The sequence below is a fragment of the Triturus cristatus genome, chromosome 6, assembly GCF_964204655.1.
Source record: "Triturus cristatus chromosome 6, aTriCri1.1, whole genome shotgun sequence".
Classification (NCBI taxonomy): domain Eukaryota; kingdom Metazoa; phylum Chordata; class Amphibia; order Caudata; family Salamandridae; genus Triturus; species Triturus cristatus.
The window spans coordinates 152,264,491-152,281,773 of NC_140589.1; the positions used below are offsets into that span (position 1 = coordinate 152,264,491).

The window sequence follows — 17,283 nt, forward strand, 5'->3', positions numbered from 1 at the left end:
CTCAGCCTGCACAGAAAGTGACAACTAGGTGCTAGCAGTTTTAGGAAAGAGTTCAGTGGGTAACAACCAGGACCACCAACTATTTTAATGTATAGAACGGTTGGTCTATAGATGGGTAGTTCTTTCCAACCAGGTAATATGGACCTGGACTCGTGGCAGTAAGGAATGGGTGCATGAAACAAACATTGTAGAAAAAGAAAACATAATAGGTTACATCAGCAAGTTCTAATTGGGTAGCTACTCAAAGAATTGTGTGGATGCTAGCATATAAATCAAGAGTAAAAGAAGCAGATCCAACAAAAAGATATTATAGCCAGTTGTCTTCTAAATTTATGTACAATTATGTTCATTCATGAAAGTTACATTTTCATAGTTTACATTCTTTTTGAGAGTATTAACTCTATGAAACTTTTTTGTTCAGAATTAGAAAATACTGACAGCAATAACTTAATGGTGAAACCATAGACTTTAGGCATCTCTTTTCACATTCAGCAAATCCCAGCATGGGAAATTGAGGGCAATCAAGAGATACTGTTTCCCAAATCTGAACAAACAAATTGTGGCAACAAGTATATATTGCAATTTTATTTCATTCGCTCAAAACAAAGTTAGCATGTAAGAATTTTTAAATGAAACATGATAAAAATAGCAGAGATGAACTGAGAGGAAGTAAAAAAAAAAAAAAAAAAAAAGTAAATCATATGCATGAAAATTCAACATTCGTTAGTGTTCCATTTCTGAATTGACACTGATGGTTTAAAATATTATAACAATGACATTTGGAAATCATGATGAAGACAAAGATTTCAGCACCAGCACTCAAGATTTATACATTCAGCTTGATTGCAATTGTTTTTTAGCCACTCGTGTATAATATAGATTTATCACAGCTCAGATCACAGTGTTGAGGAAAGTAATACCTTCCTAGAATTGGAAAGGATCTCCTAAACTATGAATAGTAAGATATCCCAACATACAAAAAATCTTCCCACCAGTACTTTAACAAACTTTTCAATTGTAACAGAAAACATGTTAGCATCTGTCGGTTATTTTAATAACTGAAATCTGACAATGACAACTGCCAGTGGGATAGAAATCATATTTGTCATATTAAGTTCCACCAGAGGCTCCCCGCTACAGTCACGCACTCGCCAAAATCTGAATGGTTCAGCAATCTGCGACAATGTAAAACAGATGTAAAAGTGGCATGAAAACATTTCCTACATCCTTTAAAAAAATTGAAAAAGAAATCATGTTAATTTTAGACCAAGGCACAAAACGTTTAGTGCATAAACCAGTTTCATTAAAGATTTAGGAGTTCAATCACCTGTCTAACTTTGGACTGCTTGTACCCATGTCATGCCTTTTCGGCAAATCTTTTTCATTTTTGATGAGAAAAATCGAACATGATTTCTGACAAGGGTAAATTTCCTTAACATTGAAATGTTTGCCTAAATAAAGTTACATTTACAAGAGATAAAAATGCCTCCATATTTTGTTTTCTTTAAAGTGAAAGTACTTTACAAGCTTGCTGCATTTGTTGAGAATGCCTTCGTGTTGTACCATGCAGAACATTAAACAGTTTTTGGAATAGGCTGTCTATGCTGGAGTTGGGTTGCATTTCCAATGTAGACCACACTTTCAATACAGTCTTGTCCTGGAATTCATTCAATATGCCACGAAAACAGGGAAACGTTTAACAGAAGAAGCTCCCTTGTTCAGCCTCTTTTCCAGAATCAGCAACTGCTGTTGATTTGCTTTGGTGACCAGCACTTTCCAGGATATGCTATGTAAAGCTTTTGTCCTGTGCGTGGAGCTGCACGGTATCTAGCGTGTACAGAAAACTATTGATGAAACATTCCTCTGAAACCACCGGGGAAATTAGTCTAAGAAGAAATCAAAACAGATCACAAGCAAATATGGCACTAGTGTAGTTGTGCATAATCCAACGTGCACCAAATGCTATGCCGATTCGATCATCAAAGGCTACTTGATCTGACATGAAGGAATCTCATTTTCTTTTTTCAACCAGAGTGAAGACGAGGGCCTTGATTCATTTTGGTACCAGGTGAGCAAGAAAACCTTTCCATCGCTTGAGCATTGTCATACCTCTTAGAAGGGATGCCCACAACCTCAAGTTGCTGCCCTTGATTTACAAAATCAGCAGCAAAGAGTAGGATTCCTGGACAAAAGGAACAGCCTGTTTTGGGGGACAAAAGTAGGCACAGTGACGCCTGGATGAAGAACGGCAGGTGTAGTACATCTGTCAGTAACTGCCACATTTATAAATTATCAGACTTCCAGTGATCTGTACAAATGAGAAGCAGAAGGACGATCCTCAAATGGTAATCTGTAAACCACATTGAAACATTCTTTCACGCTACTCTGCTCCAATAGTTTTGACTATTCTTCACAAGTATCAACTTGAACAGGTTTATGAAGTTCTGTATGGGGCAGATCAATCAATTTATATTAACAAGTAACTTCTTATCAGAACGTAAAATTAAAATATGAGTAGCTGATACAAGATGTCTGTGGACCTGATGGCACTAACTTGATTACCAAGAAATTTTAGATCCTTGAACTCATTAATAGTCATGCATGTTATCAATGAGAAAGAAAAAGGTTTAAGTAAATCCCAGCGTTATGAAATCATAGACCTAACTAGCACCTTCCACCCTATATTAATGGACATATAAAAGTGTAAAATAAAAAGTTAACATGTGACATGCATGTTTTTCTGAGCTGAAAACAGTGGTGATTGTGCAGAGTACAAAAACGCCCACATGCATAAATGAAGACTGTATCCTGAAAACGTAGACATACTATGGATGAATAATTTACATTCTGCTATTAATCTAGGAACACTTTGGGAGGGCATTTTATGCTGATAAATCAAATACTATATTTGAAACTGCTTTCTGGATTACTTGAAAGAATACTAGAGCGAGCTCCTATAAAATGTTCCAAAAACTAGAATGTGCAATATCAATTTCTAGGACACCTTCTGCTTTTTCTGTAAGCAACCCAATAATTCAGTATTTGTGTTTGAACTTGTTACAAGTGATATGGTCTAAATGCTGCTATCTTTGAAATTAACACCGAATATTTAAGGAAGACAAACCTGAGATACACTTGCAGAACACAACAGTAGAACTTGCTAAATCCCTCTATTAAAGGCTTTTCTTGCTAGATCTTTAAAAAAAAATCTAAAATATGTGCAATTTATCTTGACATGAGATTACTCAAACGCTCTGCTTTGACAGTCAAAGGAATTTCTGCATAATCATTACAGTAACGTTAAGACTCTTTTCCACTGGTTTCAAAGGTCAGAAAAAGCAGCAAACTATGAAGGAAATGGCACATCACCAGAGTGATGTCTTTGAAAGTTCCTAGAACGTGTCTTCCAACTTGTGGGACATTAATCTTCTGTTTTTCTCCACCGGCTTACAAAATGAAGTCCGCTTAAAGACAAGCCAAAATGGCTGTTCAGTCCTAGTCTCCTATGCAGTATTCGACTTGCTCAGTTCCTGCCTGATTGCTATTTAGAAAGAAAAAATAAATAAAGATTAGTTCCTTGAAAACATTCAAAAATACCAACTCAAGTTCTGTTTTAACTCTTGATTTATGTAGTTTATATTAATACTTATTTTAAATATTTACCCTTATGCCCTCTGTCACTTCATACAGAATTTTATTTTTACCCCACATTGTGAAAAGAACAACCAATCTTTGAGAAGAGTAGAATTTACCAATGACATGAGGGGACATGGTCGAAAATGAAAAAGCAATGAAACTCAATCAAGAATTATTGCCACTTTTGTTCTTCCCGTTTGCTAGTATAGAATGCTGTGCTACCAAATGGGCAAACCAAAAAGATTACCAGAATCTTACAAAGCAACACAATCAATGACTAAATGGTGTAAGATTTGATGTTTAAACAGTAAGGCTGCTGATGCATACTAGCATGTCTCATACATCCTATTTGCTCTTCACAGTGTTCTGCCACCAGGGCTAGTTTTGTGATGTTATGACCACCTCCCCGAACCCCACCAAAAAAAACATAAGCAACACAACCATTCTATGCCACGGAAGTAGAAAACCGCTGGAGGGTGTACTTGTGAACCATGCATACAGGTTTAGAGCACAACGTGCCTTCAATAGAAATGTAGTGACGTGCTACGTAAGAAGCTTTGGGGTCCCGGGTGAACTAGCCATAGAGGTCCTGCTATACACAAGTACAGAACAATTTGTGAAACTGGCACAAAACTGTTTTTCTCAAGTTTAACTCCTATAGAGAGGACTTTATCAATCCGTATACATTTTTTTCGCAATCAAAAGTTCAGACTTCATGTAACATGGTGAATAATTTGTTTACTTCTTCTTGATAGTCACAGTTGTTCCTGTAATGACTAATTACAGATGATTCCGCCGACACGTGTTTCGTACACACACTTTGGACTTTCTCAAGGCTTTAATAGGTGTTTTAACCCAAAAGTACAGTGGTAAAAACAGCAAGCTGATAATTCCTCTAGACTGTAGATCAGAGTTGTATTTAAAGTAGAACGACCTGATATAGTTTTAAAAACTCAATATAAGTAGGAATGCTACAAGCCGAATTTATCGCAGAGTGTGGTCTGAGGCAGGAACAATCCATTTCGCATAGAGTCCAGATACGTAAGAAATCTATACCACCATTGGCAAAAATAACATATGAGGATTAATAAAGTCCTTTGCATATGAGTTAAACAAGAGAAAAGCAAAATTGGGTGTCAATTTCAAATTTTTCTCGTGTATAACAAGTGCTCCACTATCAATATGTGGTATACATTGAGCTAACTACAATGGGATCTCCGGGTTCTGGCTGAGACATCTTGGCAGCAGATGTGATAGTGTATGAGCACTATAAATTGTTAGTTATTACTATGCTTTAAGGGGAGGGATGTGCGACATTTGTACCAGAGTTGCCTTCTTTGTCTATGACTAGCTATGGAGGCCTTAAAATATTTTTCAATAAACCCCTTGTGCGTAAACACAGATGCTGCAGAATAAAGGGTCTAAACCATTTTTATAACACGTACGTTCTGAAAGGAAGAAGTGTTCACTTGTCACTCGTAGATTAAATACCCAGCTACTTTTCAACCCAATCACTGCAGTACTGTGGGGAGCCCAATGCCAATGATTAAAATACAAAGCAAGGTTTGCTGATTGAGAACAGCTAAACAGATAGACCATGTTAGACAAGATAGCACAGTTTGGACACTTTCTAGAATGGCAAAAGGAAATAAAAGCTCCCTCCAATAAGAGGAGAAAATGTTATCGATAAGTGTTCAGCCCTGAACTTTTAAGCAATGGAGAAAATCGCCGACAGAAATGACTGCTGGACTTGATGCAAAAAGTGGAGTTCCCCAAATTAACAGTACTCAATGTACTTTCTGACTGGAACACTACAAGTCTCTTACCTAAACACACACTTGTGAATGCAAGATAAATGCCAATGGCAGCAGTGAGCCTTAATTCATTTAAGAGATATTTCTGGCCTAATCGTAAAAGAAAATTAACGTAAATGGAAAACAGAAGAAATGTGGACAAAAGTGAGCACTTTAAAGACCATATCAAGTAAAGAAACTCCCCATTGTGTATGAACATGAAGTAACATTAATATTTAATTTAGATTTTTCACCTGGGGCTGTGTCTTCAAGGCAAGAAATGTTCTAGATGATTGCGTAGTGATGACAATAGACTGAATGCACAATTTAAAAGTGTTAAATCATAACTAGTATGTGAATCTACAGCATTACATGTAACAAACAGATGCTACCAGGGTAACAATTCCCGTTCAAGGCATGTGTGGCTGTAGATACACATGCTGTGCACCGACTGAAGCAGTCCTCTCAAAAAAGCGGTGGGTAGCCTGTGGAAGTTGCAGAAAATTGAAAGTATATGAAGAACTGCCTGACCCACATTAGCTTCTAGGAGGGCCAGAACATCCACACAGTAGTGTTTTGTGAAGGTGTGATGCAGACCAAGTAGCTGCTTTGCATATATCTGCTTTAGGGACATTCCCCAGAAAGGCCATAGAGGCTCTTTTCCTCCAAGTACAGTGTGCTCTAGGACGAGTGGGTAGAGTTTTTAGCTTTAGCATAATGTGTCAATGCATTTAACTATCCATCTAGCAATGCCAGATTTGGATGGAGCCATTGCTTTGTGGGGTTTGATGAAAGCAACAAAACGTTTTTTCTAAATGGCTTACTTTTGTCAATGTAGTACATGAGGGCTTGTTTTACATCCAAAGTATGGAAAGCCCAATCCCCAACTGAAATAAGTTGCGGGCAAAAAAAACAAGTAGCTCAATGGACTGAGTAGGGTGAAAATGAGATACTACATTAGGGAGGAATTTGGGGTTGGTGCGTAGGACAACTGTATCCCTATACCGTATTCCTATCCCTGGAAGAAAGGCTCTTCTAGGGTTAATGCCCTCAGTAAAACACATGTGAGGTGATTGAAACTAGCAACTGCACCTTCCAAGAGAGGAACTGAAGGGGGTAGGAGTGGAAGAGCTCAAATGGAGGACCCATAAGTCGTACGAGTACAACGTTGAAATTCCATGAGGGCGCCGGTGGGACTCCGGGAGGAACAACACTTTTAAGCCCCTCCATGAAAGCTCTAATGACTTATCCTGACGAGAGCTATGTCATTTAGTGGCCAGATGCAATAAAGAGATGAAGGCTAGACAAGAAACCTGTAAGTGGTGCAAGTAGTGGACAATGTCCTGCACTGTGACTTTAAAAGGGTCAATATCCTCTGAGTGACAATAGACAAATCTTTTCTACTTGGCTGCATAGCAGGCACGGGTCGCACGTCTGTGTACTTCCTTGAGAATGCTCATGCATTGAGGTGGAAGATTAAGGTACCCAAATTCTACGACCTCAGGAGCCAGGTCGCAAGACTGAGGGATCTGGAAGCCTTATTTCTCAATGGTTACACGTGAGAAGCTGCGACAGTTGCGGAGAGCGTGTCTGTGAGAGGCCGGCTTAGTATATGGTGCTCACTTATTTAAGTGTAGCACCCTGCATTAATCCAGAAGACCCTTATGGTGATTTTAGTGGTCTTAGACAACCTTAGAAAGCTCTCCAAGTGGTAGATGTGGAGAGCAACCTTCAGGCATAGTCCAGAAGGAGTGTAAAGCAGCTTGTTTCACCAGTTCTTAACCTTATGGTATGGGTTAGGTGAAAAAGGACCACACTGTACTTATAAAAATGTATTTATTATTAACACTCTCTAACACAATGTATTATCCCCTACCCGGAGATACAACACAATACACACAATACTTTGTCAATAGAATTCGTAAATAGCACAGAGAATTTGTAAATAGCACAGAATACACAGTAGTCCCCAGGGGGAGACCAAACCATATACTAAAATGGTGGAATGCGAACCACAAACTAAGTCGGGAATGGACCCAGAAAATGTAGAAGAGCAGGGGACCCAAGAAACCACCAAAGGTGAGTATCTAGGTACCCCAGTGAGGTTGTGTGCAGAGTGGAAACACGACTGCGTGCTCAATATTAGCCAATAGGTAAGTCGCGGTTGCAGTTTTAAAGAAGGACCCTTCCCAGCGGAACCCGAAGAAACTAAGTAGAAGTTTGAAGGTTAGAGAGTCACTCCACTCGTCGATACCCCAGGATACCTACACCAGGGAAGCTGGGTGCATAGGTGTCAAGTGACGTTGGAAACTGCTGTACACCACAATGGAGAACTTCAAGAAACGTGCTGCTGGAGCAGAAGATAAAGGAGTACGGTGGAACCCAAAGTTGGATTCAAGATGAGAGGTACCTGCAAACAGAGGGGACAGAGTCTATGCCACTCAGGAATGACCAGGAGGCACAGAAGACAAATGCACATTGTCGGAGGGGCAGGAGAGGTCGACAATGCCCTTGAAGTTGCAGCTGTGCAGACCAGACGACACTGTAGAAGACCAGGAACCGTTTACGAGCTGTCACACGTTGGATGTCGAGAGCCAAGTGGTCAGTGTCCGGCAGGGGCACCAACAAGCCTTGGCAACAGTAACCAATGTAGTTGAAGAAAAAGGTGCAGTGTTGGGACCAGCAAGGTCCAAGTGACTCACCACGAGCAGATAAGTCAGAGCAGGCCCTGAGCACGCAGGGGAGCCCACTGGAGCCAAAGAAGACCATCAAGAGGACCCGCAGGCCGAAGTCACAGGAGTCGCAAGAGGACCATGAGCAGCTCACCAAAAGATGAAGGCCCATGGTGCAGAGGATGCGATGCGGGCGAAGATCTTGGCTGCAGGAGATGCTTGAGGTAGGAGCTTCTTGGAGCCCAAATATCTGTGGATGAGAGAGTCAACAAGCAACGGCAAGTTGACACGGTGCACAGGGGTTCTGTTCCAGCAGGTTCGATGAGGGATACTGGCCTCAAACTTGGTGAGAAGACAGTACAGGCCTCGAGGTAGTTGCAGAACCACCATCTGTGTTGCTGAGCCTTTCGGAGTCCGCGGGAGGCCAGGATCGGGAGGCCAGGATCGGGAGGCCAGGATCAGCAGACCGGTCAGCTGCGTTGCAGTGCCTGCAGCTGCAGGGGCGTGACTCCATCACTGCCAAGTAGATTCCTTCGGGGGACGTGGTTGTTCACAGGCCCTGTGAAGAACCTGTATGGGGCACAGGGACAGACGCTGAAGTAGACTTGCAAGGTTACGAGACCAGGAGCAGCAGGAGTCTTCCCAGCTGCAGTCTTGGTTCCCAACGTGAAGTCCAGCAAGGTCCACAGTGCCCAGTCGGTTGAAGTGGTATGTGATCTGAATCTTGTCCCACCACGTCTCTAGGGACCCAACCACAGGTAAGCCCTTAAGTACCCTAAGGGAAGGGTTGGAACGATTCAGGGGTACCTCCCAGAGGATGGGCTGGACAATGAGGAGGAGGATACTCCCATGTCCTTTGTCCAGTTTCGTGCCAGAGTGGGAGCCAATGGCTCCCTGAACTGGTTTGGACTGCAGTATGCAGGGAGGGCACCAAATGTGCCCTTCGAGCAGTCCGAGTGGTGCTGGCAAGCGCCCCCACCCTGTCCCAATACACTAAGTCCTGTCTGGGAGGTGGTCACACGTCCCTGTGACAGGATACCTACTGCCTTCCTCTGCTAGAGCTTGGCTCAGCAGCAGGAGGCCAGAATCGTCTCTGGTCAGCAGCAGCCATAGTTTGCTGTCCAGGTCTAGGAGACTGGCAACGGGAACACTGAGGGCCTCCCAGAGGAGCTTTACAGTGCATGGAACCATACCTGCCAAACCATTTACGGTGTGGGAGGTAGGATTCCAACATGTTTGATACCAAACACGACAGGGTTCATTACAGCCAGTTTAGAAATGGTCATTGCGTAATGACGCATGGCCACTCTAAGTATCTTAATGGCTGATGCACTTACAACCCAGGAAAATGGACTTCGAAGGTTGTAGGGGTGTCCTGCTCATGCAGGGGCACCCTCACACTAAGAACCGAGCACCCTGCCTTCTGGATTGAAAGGCCTGCCTTAGGGGTGTCATAGGTTAAGGGCAGAGACCTCAGATACAAGTAAACATATCTGTTGTTAGTGGCGCTAGCACCAGGTTACACAGGCTGCAATGGCGGAGCTGTAGTCACAATTTCCAGAGGTCTCCCATGGGTGGAATAATATATGCTTCAGCCCATGGGACACCCCTGGTGCACCTAAGCCCTGGGTACCTTAGTACCATATACTAGGGACTTACCAGGGTACACCAGTAGCCAATCTGGAGTACTCACTATGTCCAATTTAGGGAAGGAGGACAGAGGCTGGGGTCCTGGTTAGCAGGATCCCACTCACACTAGTAAGAAAAACATAGCAACACCAGGTAAAAAGTGGGTGTAACTATGCAGAGGAATCCTACCTTCCTACAGTGTCTCTTCCCGCTTCTGAAGGTAGTAGACGGCAGTCATGTTGACAAGAACAACCTTGCCTATCAGGTGAGGTAGAAAAGTCCTCAGTGCTGGGTGAACAGCCAGAAGCTCCGGGTAGTTTATGTGGAGGCCCTAATGACCAGGTTGCCACTGACCCTAAACAGTCAAATCTTGCAAGTGTGATCCCCAAACCATAATGGAGGCATCTGTTCTAACAGTTCTCTGTGGAAATGGGTCTTAGAAAGGCCACCCATGCTGTTGGTCGTTCCACCACTGAAGAGAGCGACAAGTGCAGAGGCTGATCAACACTAGATCGTCCCAAAGACCCTCTGCCTGAGACCACTGTTGCACTAACCTTCCCGCAACAGACACATTTGTAACCTGGAATGTAGAATTTTGCCACTGCAAGAGGCCATCATGCCCAGGAAGCACATGACTTTTCTAACCCTAGGTTGCTGATTTGGTTAGAACAGAGGGAGCAGAGCCAGAAAGGGCTGTATCCTGGCAGAGTCTGGATAGGCTATACCTACCTCAAAGTTGAGAATGGCTCCTAAGCAGGATTGGTTCTGGAGTGGTTGGGAGGTGAGATTGTGGCTTCTATGGTAAACTTTAAGTGAAGGTCTATTGGGCCCTGTGTGTGTGTTCGAGACACTGGTGAGGGTTTGCACTTTTGCTCAGCCAGTCAGAATTCGAGAAAAGGTGGACACCGTCTGCGCAGCCACTACTGTGAGGCACTTGGTAGTAACCCCAAAGGGTAACATTTTGAATTGGTAATGTTTTCTGTCGACCACAAATCTGATAGACTAGCGTTGGGACGGATGCATTGGTATGAACAAATAGGCATCATTCAGGTAGAGCGTGTCCATGAAGTCTCCTTGCGGGAGAAGCGTAATGACATCCGGATAAAATGGTATCCAATTATTCCGCATAGGTGTCTGGAGCAGTGAATGTGTGGGCTCCAGTCAAAAAGACTATCTAGAAGTAAACCTACATCTCTATTGTCTGGTGAAATACTTCGGGTTGCTAGGAAAGCCGGTCGGAAAGTAGAACAGATTTGGAGGGGAGCCTGTCGGAAAGTAGAACAGATTTGGAGGGGAAATTAGGATAACAATGAAAAATATAGCTATGCACTGGTGGGCCCCTGCGGGACCCCCAACAGCAGCCTGGGTGGGAGCAGTGAGCAAATTGGCAGCAGCAGAAGAGGAGAGAATCAGGGAGGAGGAAATAAAAGGAACACGCAAACGCCATTCATCCATGGAATGGACACTACTTCTACATCAATTTAAACAACGAGCGGCGATCCAAACGTGTCGTCGCAAACCCCTGTGGGCTCGCAAACACAGACCCCGATCATAGGCGCACACATTATTCCCCAAACAATCTCAAGTGAGTAAAGGCGTACGACAACTCAACCACACACTCAATAGGTCAGCCAACCAGGAAGGCATCAGCAAAAACAACAATTGATGGACAGAATGCAGAACAATGTCATACATTCACCCCAGTACAGAGATCTGGGCCTAAATCCATCGTTTTTTTGCTCACCATGCCTTTCCAGTTTGAACCCAGCCATATGCAAATCAGTCTTGACCCTGTGCCTCATGGGAACAGTCCAGCCCGAATTGCCAAGCCAGGTCCTCCCTGGACTGGAAACAAGCATCCTAGGACCGGTTTCGGGGTTTCACCCCTCTTCAGCCAGGATAGCTTGATTCCAGTGGCATGGAGAGCACGGGACCCACGTCTGGGCATACCCTTCCCACTCGGGGTGACAATTGCAAAAACAACAATTGATGGACAGAATGCAGAACAATGTCATACATTCACCCCAGTACAGAGATCTGGGCCTAAATCCATCGTTTTTTTGCTCACCATGCCTTTCCAGTTTGAACCCAGCCATATGCAAATCAGTCTTGACCCTGTGCCTCATGGGAACAGTCCAGCCCGAATTGCCAAGCCAGGTCCTCCCTGGACTGGAAACAAGCATCCTAGGACCGGTTTCGGGGTTTCACCCCTCTTCAGCCAGGATAGCTTGATTCCAGTGGCATGGCGAGCACAGGACCCACGTCTGGGCATACCCTTCCCACTCGGGGTGACAATTGCAAAAACAACAATTGATGGACAGAATGCAGAACAATGTCATACATTCACCCCAGTACAGAGATCTGGGCCTAAATCCATCGTTTTTTTGCTCACCATGCCTTTCCAGTTTGAACCCAGCCATATGCAAATCAGTCTTGACCCTGTGCCTCATGGGAACAGTCCAGCCCGAATTGCCAAGCCAGGTCCTCCCTGGACTGGAAACAAGCATCCTAGGACCGGTTTCGGGGTTTCACCCCTCTTCAGCCAGGATAGCTTGATTCCAGTGGCATGGAGAGCACGGGACCCACGTCTGGGCATACCCTTCCCACTCGGGGTGACAATTGCAAAAACAACAATTGAAGGACAGAATGCAGAACAATGTCATACATTCACCCCAGTACAGAGATCTGGGCCTAAATCCATCGTTTTTTTGCTCACCATGCCTTTCCAGTTTGAACCCAGCCATATGCAAATCAGTCTTGACCCTGTGCCTCATGGGAACAGTCCAGCCCGAATTGCCAAGCCAGGTCCTCCCTGGACTGGAAACAAGCATCCTAGGACCGGTTTCGGGGTTTCACCCCTCTTCAGCCAGGATAGCTTGATTCCAGTCGCATGGAGAGCACGGGACCCACGTCTGGGCATACCCTTCCCACTCGGGGTGACAATTGCAAAAACAACAATTGACGGACAGAATGCAGAACAATGTCATCAGGCTGGACGGGTTCCAACCGGAAGAAATCAATCATACCCGCAAGCATGATACAACACGGCTCCGGCACCCCGCCTGACCCACAAATCTCGGATCACACGAACATCACCCCAGTTTATCACCCCCAGTTCACAGTTAAGAACCAGAACCGGCAGTTGGTAAACCGGTAGTCAAAAGGAAGGAGATGTATTTTCTCAAGTGAAGACAAGCACGATAATGTGACAATATATATCGAACCGATCATACTGTGTTAATAGGTAGATATTTTCCCAAATAAACAAATGTAACAACAAATGTTTAAAACACACGAAATGCAGTCAATTTACATGTATTGCCATGAAATATGTTACAAATACGAAAATGTTAATAAAAATATTTGACAAAATAAAAAAAATGAAAAATATAATTCTCTAATGGCAGTTTATTTTAAAAAAAAAAAACCTTTAAGTGAAGGAAAAAAAAAAAAGAAAAAAAAAAAAAATCGGTGCATCCAAGGCCCTTTTTCGAGTTGATTCCAAACTTCTTCAGTGGTTACAAGCTTGAATAGCACTAATCAGGAATTTTGTGACTCCCATGCTCATTTTTTCTGAATAAAGGAGAAGTCATTTTTAATAAATTCACCTCCAACAACACTACAACGTATTGTGAAGGACAAATGTCTTAGGGATAGTAAGAAGTTATCTTTTTCAGAGTTTAATTCCCTCTTAGTAGACCAAGTTAGACAATTTACCCTCTCGTCCAAATCTGGCTCTCCTCATGATCCCTTTCCCCCGCCAAAATTATACAACTCATACCTGACCTGGGGGCTGCCCAACTGATGGCCATTTTTAGGTCTCGCCTGATTCAGCGCTTGCGCTGATCTGGCCGAGACATTTTGTAAAGAGGCTTTTTCAAAGTGCTGCCGTGGCCTAAAGCTACAGTGCACGTGAACGTGCATGCGCGCCCTCCGTTGCACGCGATCGTAATCGCGATTGCGATCACTTTCCCTTTCGGGGCCGCGTCACAGCCTCCTCCTGCTGAGCTTTAATTCACGTGCAATTCTTTTGTTGTGTACTCTGCACCCAAACAGTGTTTCCTTTTTTTTAATTGAAATTGACAACACAGGCGCCGTTGTTGTCAATTTCAATTAAAAATAATGTTTGCGTGCCGAGTACACATCAAAAGAAATGCGCGAGTGCGCCACATTAAGGCTATAGTATCCATCAGCTGCTTGTTTTTTTTTTTTTGTCTCCGCGTCTCTATTCGGGATAAACTTCTCTGGTGGGCACAGCTCCATTGTGCCTCTGTGCCCTTGTATTCACTGTGAAAGTCGACGCTTCGGACATGTTTTAACAAAATTCAGATGTTCTCCCCCGCATTACAAGTTGACGATTGGCTTCCATTTAATCTTTTTTGAGTAAACCTTCCACTGTTGCTTTCGATGTTGTACTACGTACATGTGTACGAGAAAGAAAAAAAGTTGGCACTGTTCTGTTATGCTGGGTGGCGGGTGTACTTTACGGTTGTGTGAGGGAAGTTTGTACAGATGCAGACAGTCTATGATGATGCTGAGGAGAGCAGGCGCTTATTCTGTTCTGAGACTTGCTGAGGATTGACAAGAACGTTTCCGATCTACCAAAGCCAGTTTGTTTGAGGAAAATATGCATTTTTTTATTATTCAATACTGTCCTGATGTAAAAAAATCCTAATGCTGTCCAGCTACTACTGTGAAGCTGAAGTCTCGATGTAAATGTCATTATTACAATTGGATTAGTCATTCTACCAGTGTGACTGTCTCGAGCTGCCTAGAGTTGATGTATACTTTATTTTTATTCTCTTTTCCGAGTTTTAGTTTGCCCCGATTCCTCGGCTAACAAAATGCAGTGCCTCCGGATAGTCGTTTTTTTCCGCCTTTAGTATGAGTGGTGAAGAGCCTGCAGACACAGTGGCGGCCGCCGGCCACAGCCTCCTCCTGCTGAGCTTTAATTCACGTGCATTTCTTTTGTTGTGTACTCGGCACCCAAACAGTGTTTTCTTTTTTTTATTGAAATTGACAACACAGGCGCCGTTGTTGTCAATTTCAATTAAAAATAATGTTTGCGTGCCGAGTACACATCAAAAGAAATGCGCGAGTGCGCCACATTAAGGCTAAAGTATCCATCAGCTGCTTGTTTTTTTTTTTTTTGTCTCCGCGTCTCTATTCGGGATCCTCTACTCCTTCCATAATTTCCATACATCCGTGGCTGTGCCCTCCACCATAAACTCTCACTAATAAAGCACAAACTTGAGTTTGCTGAGACACAGAATCTAGACATAGTCTTCATTACAGAGAGTTGGCCGGGTATAGCGTCCAAACCAGAGCTGGTTCAAGCGCTGTATATCAGCTACAACCATTTTTAAAGTAAACAGGATGGGAAACAAGCATATGCAATGCAATAGGTCTCACATTTGCGAAATTTTAAGCAATTGGCATTGTAAATGACAATGCCTTTTATTTATCTGTTTTAAAAACTAACACATATATAAAAGGTTTGTCATTTACAATGCCAGTAGCTCAAAGTCTCGCAAATGCGAGACCTATTGCATTGCAAATGCTTGTTTAATGATGTATTCAAGACCGGTCTCTTTCCAAAAACATGGAAATCCGCTTCAATTCTCCAGCTGCTTAAGAAAGCCAACATGAATACTCTTGACCCAAATAGCTATAAACCCGTATGCAGGCTGCACTTCCAGCTAAGATATCGGAGGAAGAAATTAACCTTCAATTATCAACCTTCCTGGATAGCTATCAATCAATCCATCATAGCATTTGTAAAGCGCACTACTTACCCGTGAGGGTGTCAAGGCGTTGGGGGGGGGGGGGGGGGGGGGGGGGAATGCTGCTACTGCTCGAAAAGCCAGGTCTTGAGGAGTCTTCTGAAGGACAGCAGGTGAGGTGGGAGAACGATCTGCTACCGGAGGTCACTCTTCAGATGCGGGGGACTGTGGCGAGGTTGGCGAAGCGGAGCTGGCGGTGTAGAAGCTGAGTCGGCTGTTGAGGTACGCTGGTCCGGTGTTGTGGAGTGCCTAGTGTGCGTGGGTGAGGAGCCTGAAGGTTATCCTCTTGACGGTGAGCCAGTGCAGGTCCCAGGTGGGGTGTGATGTGGCTGCGGCGAGGGATGCAGAGGATCAGGCGTGCAGAGGCGTTTTGGATGCGCAATCAGCTGCTAGAAGATTCCCTGCTCTTATTGTAGCTACCGAAATGGTCAGGGCCACAGTGGATGGTGGGGGCACTGCCCTCATCCTCCTCCATTTGACTGCGGCCTTTGACATGGTCAATCATGGCTTTTTGATATACCAGCAGGAAGACCTGGGTTTAGAAGGGGCCGCTCAGGCCTTCTTTGTATCCTTTCTGACAGAACACAAACGGTAGCCATGGGCGATTTCACTTTTAAACCGTTCTTCATACTGTCTGGAGTTCCCCAGGGCTCATCAGTGAATCTAACTCTTCAATACTTATGAAACACCGCTGGCGGCACTGGTGAAATCATTTGGTCTATCGATTGCTTCATATGCGAACAAAATTGTCATTTCACTTTCTAGAAACGGTCCTGATGAGTCGCTCTGGATGTACATGCAAGAGGTCGGTGCTTGGATGGATGTGAATTGCCTTAAGTTAAACTCTGCAAAAAACAGAGGTCACCTTATTTGGGAATAACACTTCCTTTTGGAATCCTTCCTGGAGGCCGGATGAATTGGAATCTCTTCCGGCTCCTGCAAAAAAGGTGAAAAATTTGGGAATCCCGATTGAAGACAAACTCATATTTAAGGAACAAGTTAATAAGGGAATTTCCACATCCTTTGTGCAACGTACAGTTAGGAAAAGTACACCGTTTCTTCCTCCAAATTTACAGAAAACAGTGGTCCTTTGCGTTGAAATATCGAGGGTGGACTATAGCAATGGTCTTTGTCAACTTGCCCAACGCTCTTCTGAAACAATTGCAGATCTTACAGAATACAGCAGCAAGATTGCTGATGAAAATCCAGAGGTTCCAGTCGCCCTCACGCTTTGGAGGCGCATCACTGGCTCCATGTTCAAATGATTCTCTTCAAAGTGCTCTGCATCACATATAAAGCACTTCAGAAACAAGGTCCAGGCTTCTTGAGAGAAAAACTCCGAAGGTATGTTTCCAACAGGACCTTTCGGTCCAGCACAGCCAAGAATCAGGTGGTGCCTCCCTACAAGCTCTCTTCATGTGGAGGTAGGAGCTTTTTGGTCAGTACATCTCAAAACTAGAACCGGCTTCCTATGGAAATAAAATCTGCCTTCTCCCTCTGCAGTTTCCACAAACTTAAAAACTTGGCTTTTCACTAAATCCTAACTCTATTCTCTATGCTTTCCTTATTTCTCAATGCAGAGACACCTCTAGGTATTTGTTCATGCTTTATAAAATTCAAATCATATGGAAGTGCTCTGACAGGATGTATTCGTTTAGGGGCCGGAGGTCCAGAATGGGCTGGAGGGACACATCTATTAGCTATCAGGATGAACAAGTTACTTACCTTCAGGAACGCTTTTTCTGGTGGATACAGTATCTGCCTGTGGAT

At 43.7% G+C, this 17,283-nt stretch overlaps 1 protein-coding gene across 5 annotated transcripts in view; it reads right to left on the reverse strand.

The window, feature by feature from the left end:
- Positions 1-570: 570 nt before the first annotated feature.
- The window catches only part of ENAH (ENAH actin regulator), a 668,777-nt gene continuing 652,064 nt past the window's right edge, over positions 571-17,283 (reverse strand). For all 5 annotated transcript variants that reach the window (XM_085610395.1, XM_085610392.1, XM_085610391.1 and 2 more), the window contains one exon: positions 571-3,541. In XM_085610395.1, coding sequence (XP_085466521.1) covers positions 3,504-3,541 — 38 coding nt within the window. In that variant the 3' untranslated portion in view covers positions 571-3,503. The remainder of the gene's footprint in view (positions 3,542-17,283) is intronic.